General features: G+C 41.0%; 1 protein-coding gene across 3 annotated transcripts; it reads right to left on the reverse strand.

Annotated features, from left to right (window-relative positions):
- Positions 1-5042: 5042 nt before the first annotated feature.
- Positions 5043-10995, reverse strand: LOC111408097. 3 transcript variants are annotated; one of them, XR_002705286.1, is made up of 4 exons: positions 10125-10995; positions 8233-8343; positions 6074-6953; positions 5457-5589 (listed from the first exon to the last, which is right to left on the reverse strand). XR_002705286.1 is itself a non-coding variant. In XM_023037882.1 (3 exons), exons 1-3 carry the CDS (start codon positions 10764-10766, stop codon positions 5401-5403), a joined length of 942 nt encoding a protein of 313 aa, XP_022893650.1. In that variant the 5' UTR covers positions 10767-10985; the 3' UTR covers positions 5043-5400. The 3 variants fall into 3 exon arrangements, 2 of the variants coding, with proteins under 2 accessions (XP_022893650.1, XP_022893662.1); XM_023037882.1 differs by lacking the exon at positions 6074-6953 and having other exon boundaries at positions 5043-5589; positions 10125-10985; XM_023037894.1 differs by lacking the exon at positions 6074-6953 and having other exon boundaries at positions 5469-5599; positions 10125-10993.
- Between the last annotated feature and the right edge of the window lie 6147 nt (positions 10996-17142).

Below are 17142 nucleotides of genomic sequence, written 5' to 3' on the forward strand. Positions count from 1 at the left end.
GGTAAATATTTGAAAAAATATGTTCCTTCTTTATGAGAATGTGAACAGATAAAAACATAACCAATTATTCTGGACGATCAAAAGATAATAAAGACAGAGCGAAATACGTTCGAATAAAGTTCTTTATTATTAAACGTTCATTACAAGAATACAAAAGATACAAATGATCGACGTGCTACAAAATACAACTAAAGTATCTCCCGGTTGATCGCTGAGTAAGCTTCACACCGCCTTCCTAAATGCATCGCTACAATGGTAGGATTGACGAGTAAGAGGGTGTACTGGCCCTACTGCCTTCCTAATTGCATCGCTGCAATGGTGGGGTTGACGAGTGAGAGGGTGTACTGACCTCACCACCTTCCCAAATGCATCGCTGCAATGGCGAGGCTGAGAAACACTCTCAGCAAGCAAAATGGCCCATATGCAGCCCAAAAATTGCCTCCCATCATTGACTCCTCGTGAAGAACAAAGAGACGACGGGAAGAATTTTGCAGGAAAAAACTTCGCTGCTGGCCAGAAAATATTTCCTATACCTCCCATACCAAAGGTGACATCAAGGTAAATATAAGGCGGACGGACTAGACAGTCCATTTTTGGATCTGGTTGATCGTCAGAATGCCAAGAAATGGCAGCAAATTGGTTTCGAAGAAGAAAATGAAGAGATGAAGATAGAGGATAAAAAATGCGAAACATTTATAGGGGGTGAAGATGAAGAGACAGAATACGAACAACCACATTTCTGTTTAATAGACGGAATTAAATGGCCCTAAGTCTTGGGAACAGTAGTGGGAATATCAAAAGGGAATGGACAAGATTCTTAGTGCAAAGCAGTTAAGTGATTAAAGAATTGATGATTAGAAAATAAACGTCAAATAAATGCACAAGAAGTTAATGTTCGTTAATAATGAACAAAAATTACAAAAGAGAAAAAGACATTGTATGTCTTAATTACAGTCTACCCCATAAGGAACGAATTCGTTCCCTAAGTTTTTCCCAATCCTCGTTCTGCTGGGAGGAAGTGATGTTCAATTCAGCTGCAACGTCATCATCATCAACCTCCAACTTTTTGTATTGTTCGACCAAGGATTTAGTTCGCTCAATCCCCTGAGAGGCGTTGCGCTTTTTAGCAGCCATCCTTGCCCTGCAATTGTCCATTTTGGCTTGAAGTTCCCTCATCTGAGCAGCCAGGCTAACCATCAAAGAGTCTTCAATCATGACTTCGGAAGAGATTTCTTTCAACTCGTCCTTAGCCTTGTTGATCTCCATGCGTAAAGACTCTTTCTCAGCCACAGCTCGAAAATATTGAGTACGCTTGGCCTTTAGTTCAGCATTCTTGGCCAGCATAGAAAGGACCTCGGAGTGAATGACCTTCAATGTTGCTTTAAAGTAAACAGAAAGACTGAGCGACGGAAGCGTCAGTGCTTGTTCTAACTTCGCACTCAAGTGCTCAAGTTCATCCTTGTGTTTGGCAGCACTAGCCCTTCCAATGTCCATATCCATGAAGGATACGTACTCAAATACCAACTCCTTCAAGAACTTCAAATCATCCTCTGAAGAAGCAGCAGGACAATCAGATAGAGCAGGCGAGGCATTTGGACCTGCCCCCAAGAAGCGAACAAATCCTGGATAGAACGCACAATCCTGTCAGCATCCTGCAAAGAAGGTTGCCAATATTAAAAATCTTCACCACAACGAACAAGGTGGAAATAGAAATGAAGCAAAAAGAAAGACTACCTCGTCGACAATCGTAGAAGATGGCGCGCCCTCAGCCAAGCTTGCCACCAACGACTCATCCATTCGTGAGGACTTCCCCTTGTCCGAGCGAGACGACGTTGCCACAACGGGCGGACTCATAGGAGTATCTGCAAAATTCAAGAGCAACAAATCAGAAACCAATAGCACGAGCAAAGGTAAAACATCAAAAACTGAATTACCTTCTGCTTCGATGATTGGGGGGTCGACGCCCTGGGAAGAAGGTGGCTCATCCATGGGTTGTGATGAAGACTCTGGGACTGCAGATGTATCTTTAAGCATGGTCCCATCATCAACCGGTTTGGATGAAGTAGCTTCAGCAGAGGATGATGGAGCAGGAGTTGTTGATGCCAAAGCCTTTGAAGGGGAGGCTGAACTTTTCTGAAAAGTCCAAAAGATCATCAGTACACAGAAAAGTTTCAAATGTGGAAAAGCATACTTGTAAATAGACCAATCTAATTACCTTCCTCCTGATGATAAGAGGGGCATCATCATCATCATCATCAACATCATCCTCCAGAATGGGAGATGCTGAGGCTGACCGTTTGCGGCTTGGAGCACTTTTGGCCGTAGTAGGCTTAGCAGGGAGAGAAGAAGATGGACGAGCAGACTGTTTAACGCGACGAGAAGGAGATGGGCTCCGAACAGACAAAGGAGTAACCAGACCAGGGGGAGGAGAAGAAATGCTCGGTTGGTCTAATGAATGAAAAGCACGATTGGCCTCAGTCGCAAATAATCTGCGCTTCACCGATGGCTAGAGTTGTTCAAAAAGAGGATGAGTAGCATGACAAGAATTAAAAGGGACTAATGAAAAGTGGCTTGACAAATGGAGGTTGCGAGCGTTTATAACCTCTGCTTCCGCCTTATTAATGGTATGAAAACGGCCAGTTAAGCTCTTCGAATAGCAAAGAGGAACAGGCCAAGTTTGGCCAAAACCAAGCTGACGAGCAAAAAATTGGGAGCATAAATTTCTACCCCCGCTTTGGCATTGGTCCCAGTTAAGATATCATGGAAAAGCTCCCTCCCAGTTAAAAACTGGATCCAAATGAGCAGAGAGGTGCTCGCGCTATCTATAGTGGAAGGGGGATGTACATAGTTTGGAGTCAAAAAAGGAGGAAAAGGAAAGAAGGAAGAAATTGAATCTAAAGAATAAAAGAATGAAAAAATGTCCCTTCTAGACATATTTACAGGAGTTAAGGGCTCCATAGCTAGCCCGTAACAGCTAGCAGAAGGACGAGAAATGGATGGAGCACCAAGCGATGGAAAATAGGATCTCAACCATAGTTGAGTGAACCAAAGAGGTCCACTGCCAGTAGGAGATGCACCATTCTTCAATTGAGCCTGAAGAAAAGCCATACCTCTATAAAGGGCAGCCAAAAACAAAGAACATAAATTCAAAGGCCTGCCACGCGCCAATTCGTGCGCTATAGGTAAATAACTCAGAGAAGGCTTTATACTTGGCACACACAAAACATATTTACAAAGCCAAACTAAAAGAAAGGCTACTCGCTCAGCATGGGTAGGTTCAGCGCTTGAATGATTATGGAGGGTCTGCAGGCTTGAATAAGAATCGGTATAGTTTTTACCGAACTGTGGGGTGCTACCAGAAACTAAGATACCTGGGAAAATGGTATTACCCAAAGGTGGTAAATTCACCAGGGCCCCAACATCCCTTAACGTAATGGACATGGGGCCAAGAGGAAAAATAAAGGTGTTGTACTCAGAGGACCAAAAACTCAAGGCAATCGGAAAGAGCGCTGAATCAAAAGTAGGGGGGGCGAATAGAGACTTCTAATAAGTCAGAAATCCTAGCGCTATCAAAAAGTGCCTTAGTAGGGCCATGACCCACAAGGCGAGCATGCCACCTACGAAAAGCTACATCAGATTTAGGCCAAGTGCGAATACCTCTTTCGCGAAGTGGCCCCAGCGGTAGAGAGTTTAGAAAAGGAGGGCCATGAGTGCAAGGAAACAGCTGACCCACCACCGCCTGTTCAACTGCCTCCGCATTGTTGAAGAAAGGACCCAAGTAAAACTCATTACGTCCAACGTCGGCGGGCGCGAGAAAACTTGGGGTTATGTATGGGCGACTCAGAAGTTTCTGAAAGTCATCAAAACTAAAGGAATCACTAGTTTGAGATTGTGAAGCAGCCATTGGAGGATGAACGAAGTTTTTCGGGGTTACGTAACAAGGAATCAAAAGATGAACAGTGAATCGTGAAAGAGATGCAGAAAATATGAGGCGTGGTTTGGTAGCAATGAAATGGCGTGTTTGGGGTTTATAAGGGTCTGCAAAACGACGCACTTTTTCAAGTTATAGAAGGAAACAATGATTGAAATTCTTGGGAGTTTCGAACGTCGCCGGGAACATGAAGTGAATATGGCAAAATTCAATAATTATTATTAATTCTGCCATATTGGGGGGTAATTGTTGACACATAAAAATTCAGCCCAAGTCGAACAGCCCAAGGAGTAAAGCCCAATTGGAAAATCCCCAAATCGGATGGCCCAAAGAACGAAGTCCAATCGAACGAGTCAAGGTGAAGGCCCAAACAAGGGGCCCAAGAATGCGGTAACGCCATCGCCCAAGTTTGCAAGTCACACAGAATCTGAACGAATGGAGTGTCATACGGTCGTCCAGAGTTGTTATTCTACTCTCGTCCAAACCTTCAAGTCGCCCAAGGTATCAACAAACATAACGCATCGTGGTTATCAAGGAATGCAGTTATCAAGGCAGTTGTCAAAGTAGCCTTATCACGTTCCACGACTCAAGGAATTCAATCGAAAGCGGTTGAACGATGAAAGATAATGGCAGCAGTTAAGAGGCAGTTTCATGACAAAATGACCACTACAAAGAAAGTGGGTGGTGGTTATAGGACGATCAAGCAGTTTTCAGAGTAGTTAATCAGAAAGAGATCGTCTATGAGGTATAAAAGGGAGAAAGGACGCAGAAGCAAAGGACCGAATCCAAAACTCTCGAACAGAGAATATGTAATTTTCATTTCCTTAGTTTTTAGACTTAAACATCTTTCTTTCTTTAACTCGTGTGCTTGCGCCCCTTGGAGGCACGTTGTTTTTCATCCCCAATTGTAAAGTTCATCGCCAATAAAAGAACACCCCTTTTTGGGACTTTGTCTCAAGAGGTTTCGTCCCTTACACAATCGTTTGACCCTTTTTAATTGTTAGCGACTTAACCCGCGCGAAACACTATGTTTTGCAAACTAAATAAAAAATAATTGAACTTTTATAATTGGAGGACATAATATTGATCAAAATTAATAGCTCCTGTTTTTTAGTAATCATGGATTTCAAATTTCGCCAAATTCGTTGTCTTCATATTTAATTCTACAAGGAAAATCTGATATGTCACAGCAGTTTTACACAGCATATATCAAAATATACCAAAATCAAATTATTGATACAAATACAAATACAAATACAATGGCTTCTTTCAAATATCAAGAAAATCTTTAATTTTCATTTCCCATCTTTCCTTCCTCCCCAAGTAATCATGTGTCAACGCACCGGAGCGAGCGTCTTAATATCGTAAAATGGCCGAATATCAAGCAAAACCATGATCTGATGCCTAGAGTCCCATAAAATGAGAACTTGAGTCCAAGTTTCTACTTTCTACGGGGAATCTAGGCTCAATCATTGTTGGCTTTCCTTCTTCCTGGCCAAAGTTTGGAGTTGATTTGTATCAAAATGTGATGCTCCGTCAACTGCTAAATTTGAGGCGTCCAACGCATTCTGATCTTGATTTGTTACACGTTTACTCTCCCGCAGCTTCCCGGTTTTCCCGATTGCAAGAATGAGTTCAAGCTGTTTTTGCTGCTGCTCCTACATTGAACTCAAATACGTAGTAGACACCACATTAGCGATAGAACTCATAAATTTTACAGGGAATATGGTACTCGCCATTATCAATATAACAAGGCATATATTGCTCAAGTAAATGATGCTGGAATTTGAATATGTTCCCACTAATTATTATGTTACAGTCCTCAGTGCAAAAAGGTTTTTCATTTATTTTGAACATGTATTGGGTTTTTAGCTAGGGTGGAGGCTACGTGAATCTTTTTCCACCACTTCATTAGGTTCATTATTAGATCTATTCAAAGATTTTAAAAAATTACATTCTTTCCAACCAAAACATGCACAAAATAAGAAAAAGGCGTCATTCTGTGTCAATTTCTTTCAGATGGAATATAGAAATCTGAAAGGAAGCTAACAGTTTCTGGGAATCTAAACAGCCTAAAGTAACTTCTTTGGATTTGACAGACCTCAGAAAAATTGCCGAAAATGTAGTCAACTTAGCACTCACATGTTCAACAAGGTAAGTGATTGTTTGAGACGCCAGAACAAGAATTTTTCAACTTTCAAAGCATCAAACAGTGCATCATTTCCCAGTAAGAACAAAAAGGAAAGAACTAGATAAACAAACGACTGTACATGCCAAAGAGAAATATGCTCATTTGACTAGTGCCAATGAATGCACGAGGAGCAGATTGAAAAAGGAGCTAGCTTTGACAGATTACCAAGGGAAGCTGCATAGAAACATCAAAAAGTCCTGATCCTGCAGGCACAAATTTGACAGACCCTTTGCTAGAAGGTTTATATCTTAGGTAACAAGTGATATCTCTATGAGCTTTCCCACAGAACATTAAAGCACAAATCCTTCTGATAGGACATCTCTGAATTGTAATAACTCGCTATAAAACTCCTTCCAGAATGTTGGTTAGATTAATCAAGATAAAAGAAGATTGGGGTCCATTACTGTGACTCTAAATGAAACTCTCTCCCTGGTTACTGGCAAATTGTCACCAAATCACTAGGCCTGTCAATTTTTATGAAGAACCATCCATATCTTTGAATGGGCTACGCCTGTCAAAAATATTTCAAAAAACTATCCAATATAGTTAGTTCCATGGTATGGATTCAATGATTTGAGAGAGGACAAAGGGGACTATCAATTTCATTCTTTTCCTCCAAACCACGAAAGACGGAGTAATATTGTCATGTGCCGTTGTTAAGATGTCCTTGCCAATACTCTAGGTCATTGTGCATAAAATATGAGGCATTAATGAAACAAAGTCAAAACACATGCTGCCTGTCAAAATCAGAAGAAAAGGTACCATATTGAGGCTAGTGTCTTTTTGCTCTTTCTAATTTAACGTCTGCCCCCTCCCGTGGAAGCAGGACTCCTATAGAAAATATGTGATCATATAAATGCTACAAAATACTAGATAGAAGTGCTTGGTTATAGAATTATAGGGATCTGAAGGTACTGGTTTGAGTAATTTTAGTTTGTCATTCTAACATATGTTAAACGACATACCTGGAATCATAGTGTGGTTCTCTTTTAGACTCTTCAAACCGTGGAAGTATTTAAATCAGGAATTTGAAGAGAGAAAACAAGGAAAGATTAACTAAAGCCGTGGAGCCTCTACTTGGTGCAGTTCAATAAATTAGAGTAGAAAATTCGTTTCAAAGATAAGATACGACAACTTTATATATATCAACTATAAAAGTGAAATTTGATAAAATTATGAGAAAGATGTTTCAAAGTCCAATTTCTCCTTCTTGGATGTATCAATACTTTTAAGACCATCAAATCTGATTTTTGAAATTGTTGAGAGTATAAGTACAGTTAAATGAATATATACTAACTTCTCCTTTTATATTGAACTAACCATTTTCACCGCCTATATCCTATTACACTAATTCTACACGAAAAGTTAATAATTTTATTCAGGTCTACTTCTAGTTTAATTATAAGACAATAATGAACAAATACATAAAAATTAGTATCTTTCAACAACCAGCGGTAGGATTGAGACCATACAAATATGGTTACTGTAAAATATCTACCTATTTCAATTAATAAACCAAAATATTTTCATAAGACACTAAGTTATGGAGACAGCTATTGCCAATTATATACTTCAAGATTAAAATATTAAAATAAGTAAAATTGAATATTAAAAAAATTTATTCAACCGAAAAAAGATTCAAAATAGAAATAGATAGTATCAACAAATTTTGCAACGTTATAAGAATTCAACTTTAAAGGCCCAACTTGGACAGAAGTTCTAAATGAAGAAAGGGAATGTTGTGGTAACATTCACAAGTAAAGGTTCTTGTCTTGATCTAAACATGTCACTAGGACTTAGTGGTCTAAGAAGGAAGAACTTGGGGTAATTTTTCTAGATGGTATAAGTGATTAATTTTAGAAGTATCTTTCTATCATATCAACAAAATGGTAAAATAGGAAGCATTTTTTCTCCTGGCCACTAAATGACCTAGTAAACCAAGATAAATCTGGTTCAGTTGAAGGGCTCCTTGTATGCTTTACCCACGTCAAGCAGTTAATAAAATTATCAAATTTTTGACACATGAAGTGATAATATTTTAGTTTTGAACAACATCCAACAGCGATCAGCATCTTTTCTTAATTCATGAGTTCAATAAGACAGTATCTACCTGCATAGCCAACAGAACCTTTTGAATTTCACTAAGCTCCTTCTCCAGAATGTCTCCGTGCACTGATAATGATCGAATGGCCTCAGAGTTCTTCTGAGCCAATGCTGCACTCTGTATATGACAAGCAGAAATTTAAGTTCCAGAATGTTTGAAGATCCCTATACAGATCCCACAGGCCTGAACCCCCAGAAAAAAACAGAACATACATGCAAATGAGTTGTCGATGACAAGAGTAATCAAAAAATTAAAGATCTATTTTATGAAGAAAAAATTCATTCTTTGGCCCTTCCAAAATGTAGAACTTTTCAGAAGTCATAGGCAACATATTTGATTTCTTCTAAATAGGACTTATTTGGGTTATTCTTGTTAGTAGAAATGTGATAGAACCAACTCAGCCAGTAATTTTTATTTTGTTGAAGTGAACTTTTGGTTTTGGAGCAAATACAGCTCATCAAAAGAATGACTACCAAAAAACCAAATGCCTTGCAATTTCTATAATGTAATTCATACATAATCTTCTAGCGAAAGTACCCCAAAATTCTTCAAAAAATTTAAGAGAGCATTGAAAACTTGAAAAAATTTCCAATTTTATATGTTTAGTAACCTTTTGGAGAACTCTAGGGAAATTCAGAAGAATTTAAGGAAAACTTCGAAAAGATTACGTTCCGAATTGTATAACCTCACTAAACTACTAACTTTAAACAAACCAAATTATGCCAGGCATTCGATTGATTAAAAGAATCTAAAAATGGTGTTTCAAGAAAGTGTAGAAGGCTTACATTGAATTTGTCTAAAGGGAGAAACAAATGAAAGAACGATTTCCAAAGAAGAGAAGAACACAGAAAATAATTCAAAAAACAAAAAGGGAAGAGTCAATACAACAATCAGGTTACCAACAATTTTGCACATAACTTGTATCAATAAAAGAAAACGTGAATAAGGTAATGGTCATTGCTTTCTATAATTTATAAACTGCCTATTGGCTTTACAATCTAATCAATTCAATCTTTACAAACAACAATAATAAATTTAATTATAATTTCAATTTCAATATTTATGTTGAACATGACGTCGTCGGTGAAGGGAAAATTTCCTGTTTAATAAAATAATTTTTGAAATTGTCAAATTTTATCTCGATGGACTCTATGGAAGCAATTTGTTTACTGATAATAACAACGATGATAAAGACATTGATGTTGATGATGATCTAAGTGAATTAGATGCAAATCAATTTGAGAACCGGGAACCCCTAGAACAACCTGAGTAACTTACTGGTCGTATGGACTAACAAGAAACAAATACATGATTAGACTTAAGGACAAAGCGAGAAACACTGAGAGAAAACATGTATTAGTTTGTGAAAAATACTTGTCTTCTGTTATTATTTATGTGGGCAAATGAGAAAATCAGAGAAACTAATAATAAATGTTATGCTGAATAATGTCTTCCTCTATCCCACGAGCGTCGAGTTTGCCAAACCTACATGACTTGTGTAATTAATCTTATTCTGGTTCCATTTCCTAATAACTAATGGCAAACCTCTTGAATTATCTAAGTAACTTATTTACACCACCCACCAACTTGTCAAACTCAATTTAGCAATCCATCAATTTCCCAAAACACAAACACTTAAATTAAGAATGTAGAGTAACTCATCATTCTATAAAACAAGAGGTCATATAATATAAAACTTAGCTGCATACATATAAAGAGAAGCTCTTTTAATGAGAAAAAGACAAGCATAAGCTAGGTATTTCATTTAAGAGCTCATCCTATCTATATCCCCACGAATCATATTCCCACTTGTATTACATTTCCTTAACCAATATGAATAAATGAATTCCTAACTGAATGCCAACAAGAACAAGAACTACAAGAACATCACAAATTACCTCAGCAACGGGCTCCTTGAGAGCCTTTCGGTTGACCCGAAACCGATTTCCAAGCTTCTCCAGCTGCCTCGATAAAACTCGAATAATTGTCGAGGAGCTTCGCACAGCCTCCTCCACTTTCTCCACCCTCTCCAACAAATTTACCCCGGAAGAAGAAGCCCTCGATAATCCAACCCCACAAATTCTCCTCCATTGCCGCCGCCTTATCACGGCTCCGACCACTACGCCACTCACCAAAACCACACACTGCCATACCAAAATCTTGCTCCCAAGCCACCCTACAACCCCCTTCTGCGTACCATAGATAACCGCAAAGTATATCGAACTCATAGCCGACGATGCAAGGCAAAGAAATTCAAGAACTGAAAGAAGTGCATCGAAATTATACTCACCACCGATGCCTCCGTTACTGTTATCTTGCTTCCGTGCGGTTTCAAACGGTTCTTGAAATGATGCTTTAACTTTTTCAATGTACAAAAGGTGATTGTGGGTAAGGAAATTTTGGGAATCTGGGAAATGGATTTTCGAATTCGGGATTAAACATGCGAAATTGGAGGATTTTAAGAAATGGGTTCGCGAAAGAGTGGTATGAGATGACCTAGGATTCTTGTTCGTGAAAAGGGTTTGAAACGTAAGGGACATTGTTTCTTCCTAGAATAAAATTGATCGTTGGGTTGATGTGCGTCAGGACGTTTGGATTGTAAAGAATATCATGGTTTTGGATCTAGAAAATATCAAATTGGAACTTGGAAGAGGGATGTGAAGCTGAAATGCTTCCTCAACTGGAGAACGAATCAGGTTGAGCTGGGCAGGTGTGTGTGTCTGGTGGGAGGGAGAAGGAGTGGAGTGGGTTAACCGTAGGGTAGGTTTCGATGAGCTCAACGGTTGGCGCCAGGGAATCGACCGTAGCATTGTAACAAAAGCGAGACAGATATAGACGTTGAACCCCAACTTTGAGGGTTTCACTGTCCCGTCCTTAGAGTATTGTGTGGGACGTAAATTACGGAATGTATTTCAACAGATTAAGAAATAAGAGTTTGTCTGTACACTCATACCCACAAAATGTTCAATTTCATATTTCAAGAATCGAATCATCATACTGCGACTGTCAGCAAGTCTGAGACTATCTCACTCCTGTCCTTCACACCACTGGAATATGCTCCGAGGACAAAAAAAAGCTAGACAAATATAATTTCACTCATGATCAACGAAGTTCAAACAAAAAATTTTCAACTTTGATCACCAGAGTCATTTTATGACACAGAAAAATAGTCTGCAACACGCTCCTCCATTATATCCGAACCATCAATTGTTCCCAAAAGTCCTTCCTTCGTTTTCGCCTTTAAAGTGAAGCCCATGCTTAGGTGCGATTCTTACAAGATTTTAAGCAAAAATTTGACAACGACAGATGGATCCTTTTGTCGTCATATTTGACTCAAGATTAGGCAAATTACCACAAATATCATTCTCCCAAATAGAATGAATAAATGTCAAAAGGGTACATATATAATTCAGTTACAATTTGGTCAATAAGTATGGCTGCTAACATTGTACAACGATACAAATTTTGCAAAAAAGGACTAAGTAATATTATATAATTCGTCACTCCTACTGACACACGTCATCCAATTGGCAGTCAAGCATTCATGTTGACAAAGACTTTTAAAGTCATTGACTCATCCCAACCCGCTAAAATACCTATTCTAGCATGAATCATGCTATATATACAATTTAATTTGATAATATTGAATGACAACTCATAATTGGCAACATTGTATTCATCCATTTGAAAAACTATTTTCTAAATCAATGGCTCAAATTTTGACAACACCAACTGTTACGCCCCGCACTAAAACACTTCGGCACACCTGCACGAGCTCACCAAACCACTTCGGAACTCCTGTCCCACTCCTCTACGATGTGCCACGTGTACAAAGTGGTTCCGAAGTGATGTCAACTTCAGCAGATCTCCAACTTAACTTATCGCAAGGCACACACCACAAACTAAATCTACTGAAACAACCGAAGCGCCCCTTGTAACCGAAGGGGTTGGCACTCTGAGGTGCTCCCTTAACAGATCCCTCAGCCACCAGTTTCAGAAGTATATCTATTTCAGGATCCTCTATGGATGTGACATCTCCATGGGTTTAGTTGATATGACATCAACTTTATGTCAACTCAACTTAGGAGTATTAATAACATGCCCACTCTAGACTCGGTTAATTGACGCCTACAAGCGGACGTCTCACGCCATCAGAAGCATACACATGTCCCACATCTAACGGTGCTCCTCGTCTATAAATGTTCAAGGTTTAACAAGAGACAAAGCTAATGAAACTCATATTAAACTTAGCTCTCCACATTCAAGCATTATATATTCTCCTCCCCACTCTCTTGCACAATTTCGGCAGCATTCTGATCATCGACCACTGACTTGACCATCAGAGTGTATGCGACCGCCACCACCCCTGTTGGTTCCGGCTGTGTGCTCCTGACCACGTGTTGTTGTGCGCAGGGAGGAATACGTGAAGTGGCTCTCGGTTGGCCACGTGGAGGTCCAATTCGCGAAGTCAACAAATTGGCACCATTGCTGGGGATACTTCCAACCAAAGAATTTCCCGTTTAGCATCGGAAAAAGCCACCAGGAAACTATTGACTTACCTTGAAAAAGGGATGTTTTTGAAAGAGAACCAAGTCAACTTACAGTCTAATTTCATCACACCCTTGAAAAAGGAGTGGGAAAATGAGTTATAGCAATGAGGATGCAAATCTTGAAGTACATAGGGACGCCTCTAAAGAAAAGGTGCTCCAGACCAATGTCACGCATTGGAGACCCCATCACCAACATCATCGAGGTGACAAGACCCAGCACTCACCGAAGGGATGGCTCAAATAGCTGTAGGCATGAGAGATATTGCAGCCCAGAATCTGGCGATTCATGAATTCTTCATACAAACCCAAGGTCAGCAAGGCTTTCCAATGCCACAAGGGCTGTACCCAGCTCAAGGATAAAACCCGGCATCTCATGCCCGAGGTCAGTCAAGCAACCGCAGAGAATGCCCCATTGAGAAAGAAGTGGGAGTGGATGTCACTTCCTATACGCCAGGTACTCACGTGGCGGAACCACAGCTGGGAGAAAACTTTCCATCGGAATACGAGCCTCAGAGGTCGGTTAGTGTCTTTGACTGAATAGGGCGAAATGCTAGCAATAGGATTTGCTCCATACAGAGGTCAGCTCAGCATGTGCAGGAGCAGAAGTAAGAAGAAGAACAAGAGGCACCCCTCCTCCTAGAAATAGGCGGGAGAGGAGAAATCTAGTGGATTGAGGTAGTCGGGAAGGGGCAACTCCACCTCTCCAAAATGCGTCAGAAGGCTCTGAAGGGCCATGTCACTCCTACGAAATTGATGACACTAATGACAACCTCCCTTTCCCTAGAGAAATCCGAAGATCCCCCGATGCCTGTAAACTTCATGCCCCTAAAATTCCAAGGTATGAGGGAAGGGGGAACCCACAGAAACACCTCACTAAGTACATGACACAGATGAGCCTCAGAGGAGCCTCGTCAGCACTAAAATGCAAGGCCTTCTACCTAATCCTTACCAGAGCTGTCGAAGTGTGGTACCGCAGGTTACCACCTCTAAGCATCAGAAGTTGGTCAAATTTGAAGAAGGCATTTCTGAACCAATACCTCTCACGAAGGGAAGGAGAGGACCCAGTGCAACGCCTTCAGGATATGAGGCAAGCTCCTGGTGAGACGCTGAAAAGCTATCTCGCCAGATCTACTGATGAAATCACATACTGCGAACAAGTAACCGATAGAGAGGACTTCTCAGCACTGAAAGGAGGCATCAACATGAACACACTGTTCTAGAGAAACGTACGAAGCAAGAATTCAAGCACTTATGACAAAGTGGTTGAGATGATGAGGGTAGAAATCATCAATGAAGAGATGATTGACCACCGAAACTATGCAGCTCAAGGACTTTCTCCACCTCATAGGTAGATAGGTCAAGGACTAGCGGCACACTTCGTCATCCAGCAATGGACCCAGGCAAGTCACACAGTAACCCCCACATCCAGACAGGCATTAGTTTCAGCCACTCTGAATGCAATGCCGGTGCTGACATACGAAAATGCTCCTGCCGAAGTAGGGCCATCCAGAGGAATAAACAACCGACACAAGAAGAAAAAGCAAGAAAACAGGCCCCTGGAAGGGATAAAGTTATGCACATTTCACAAACTCTATGGTCATGACATCAGCGAATGCAGAGACGCGCTTCGGTCCTCAAATCGAAGCAACTCACACTCCTCCAGGAGGGATCATTATCATGAACACTCTCGTAGGACCACTTCTCCCAATAGGAAGTCAAGGCAACAGCGGGATCAATCCCCTCGAAGGAGAGAAATAAGAGATAGATTTTGAGGATAATCCAGGCAAAGGAATCAGGTCCCAGCCATCGGAGGCGATACTATCTTGGAAATTGATACAATCATTGGAGGAGCCCACATCAGAGGCAATACCAGGAATGCACAGAGGAACTATACAAAGGAATCGAAAGACCCACCATTGATTACATACATTGCCGACCAATCCTGCACTAACAAAATGGCTCAAATCACCTTCTCTCAAGAAGATTCGCTTGGTGTTCATCACCCCCACTGTGATGTGTTGGTGGTAAGGGCCGTTGTGGCTCGGAATGGACTTAAGCGCGTGCTGGTTGACAACGGAAGCTCGATAAATATACTACTCGGATCAACCTTTGACAAGATGCAAATTGAGCATGGCTTGGTTCCCATGGTCGACCCAATATTCGGATTCACTGGGGATAGCATCATCCCACAAGGACGGATCACTTTGCCTGTTGAGATGGGATCAACACCCCTAGTGGCTCATCACTTCATGGAATTTTTAGTGGTGGATCACAGGTCAGCTTACCACGAGGTATTAGGCCGACCTGCACTGAAAGACCTTTGGGCAGTGACCTCCATTCACCACTTATATATGAAGTTCCCAACTGAGCATGGGATCGCGATGATCCGAGGAGATCAAATGGGCTCGAATTCATGTTACCTCAACTCCTTACGAAAGTTTGAGCCCCGCACTGTGAATGTGATAACCGATGCAACAAATGAATTAAACACGAATGTAGAGATGCTTGGCGCTCTTGAACAATGGCAGACCCCCGAATAGGGAGAAGATGTTGACATGATCGAGGCCCCTTGAAGAGGGCACCCTCTTGATGAATTAGACCTTTGGATCATTGAGTCTTAATCGAACGTAACTCCTATGGAAGAGCTCAAAATTTTCCCTACAAACCCTTAAAACCCTACTCAAGCCTTGGGAATAGGGAAAGCTTTGCCCCTTGAGATGAAAGAAGAACTGATGAACTTCCTAAAAAGAAATTTAGACATCTTCACATGGAAGCACAAAGACATGGTGGGAATAGACCCAAGGGTCTGCTGCCACCACTTGAATATCAATCCCACTTTCACTCTGCATCGACAAAAGAGGCAAGCACTCAATCCAGAAAGATATGAGGCGCTGAAGGAAGAAGTCGACAAGCTAAGTCACAATGGCTTCATCAAGAAAGCCATTTATCCAAAGTGGATATCCAACCTAATGCTTGTAAAGAAATCCAGCGGGAAGTGGAGGGTGTGCATTAACTTTACCAACTTGAACAAAGCTTGCCCAAAGGACAGCTTCTCCATTCCAAGGATAGACCGACTCGTGGACTCCACTGCTAGACATGAACTCCTGAGCTTCATGGATACTTATTCAAGGTATAACCAAATACGCATATTTCGACCTGATGAAGAGGTCACATTGTTCATAACAGACCGAGGATTGTGTTGCTATAAGGTGATGCCCTTCACTTTAAAGAATGACAGCGCCACATATCAAAGTTTGGTCAACATGATGTTCGCCAACCTCAATGGCTAAACTATGGAAGTCTATGTTGATGACATGCTGGTCAAAAGCCTCCATGCAGGGGATCACGTAAGTCATTTGGACACCACTTTTCAGATTCTGAGGAAATACAAAATGAAGTTAAACCTACTGAAGTGTACCTTTGGGGTAGCATCGGGTCAATTTATGGGGTACATTATGAATTAAAGAGGGATTGAGGCAAACCCCGAGAAGATAAAGGCCTTATTAGAGATGAAGTCGCCCCAGAATCCAAAAGAGGTGCAAATCCTTAATGGAAGGATTGCTGCACTCAATCGCTTCATCTCCAAAGCCACTGATAAGAGCCTACCCTTCTTCAAGATTCTAAAGCAGACGAAGAAGTTTCAATGGACCGAAGAATGTGAGGCAGCCTTCCAAGCACTTAGGAGAGGCGCCCGTACTGTCTAAACCTAAACAGCGCAAGACACTCCTACTTTATTTGGCAGTATTAAATGAGGCAATCAGTGCGGTGCTCGCTAGGAAAGAAGAGGCACGCCAGCTGCTAGTATACTACATCAGCAAAGCTTTGCTGCTGGTAGAGACTCGCTATCCAGACATGGAAAAGCTTGCTCTCTCCCTTGTCACCACATTAAGAAAGTTGAGGCCATACTTTCAGGCTCATTCAATTGAAGTACTCACCAACTTTCCACCGAAACAAGTGCTACAAAAAATAGACGCTTCAGATCGATTGCTAAAATGGACAATTGAGCTCAATGAGTTCGACCTGCTATTTAAACCCCGAAGTGCCATCAAAGGCCAGGCCCTCGCGAATTTTGTTGCTAAGTTCACTAAAGCCCCAGAAATGGAGGCAGCAATGGATCCAGCAGAGCCCCCAATGTGTAAGCTATTTGTGGACGGATCGTCAGGAGAAAGCAGCTCCAGAGCCGGAGTCATTCTGGAGAGCCCAGAGGGCCATAAGCTAAATTGCGCAATCAAGTTCGACTTCAAAGCCTCGAACAATGTCGCAGAGTATGAAGCCCTCTTGACAAGCCTCAGGCTGGCCAAAGAAATGTAAGTTGAAAGATTACAAGCAAGTAGCGACTCACAACTTGTAGTGAGTTAGGTCAATG

Source organism: Olea europaea, chromosome 2 (assembly GCF_002742605.1).
Source record: "Olea europaea var. sylvestris chromosome 2, O_europaea_v1, whole genome shotgun sequence".
In the NCBI taxonomy this organism is placed as follows: Eukaryota; Viridiplantae; Streptophyta; class Magnoliopsida; order Lamiales; family Oleaceae; genus Olea; species Olea europaea.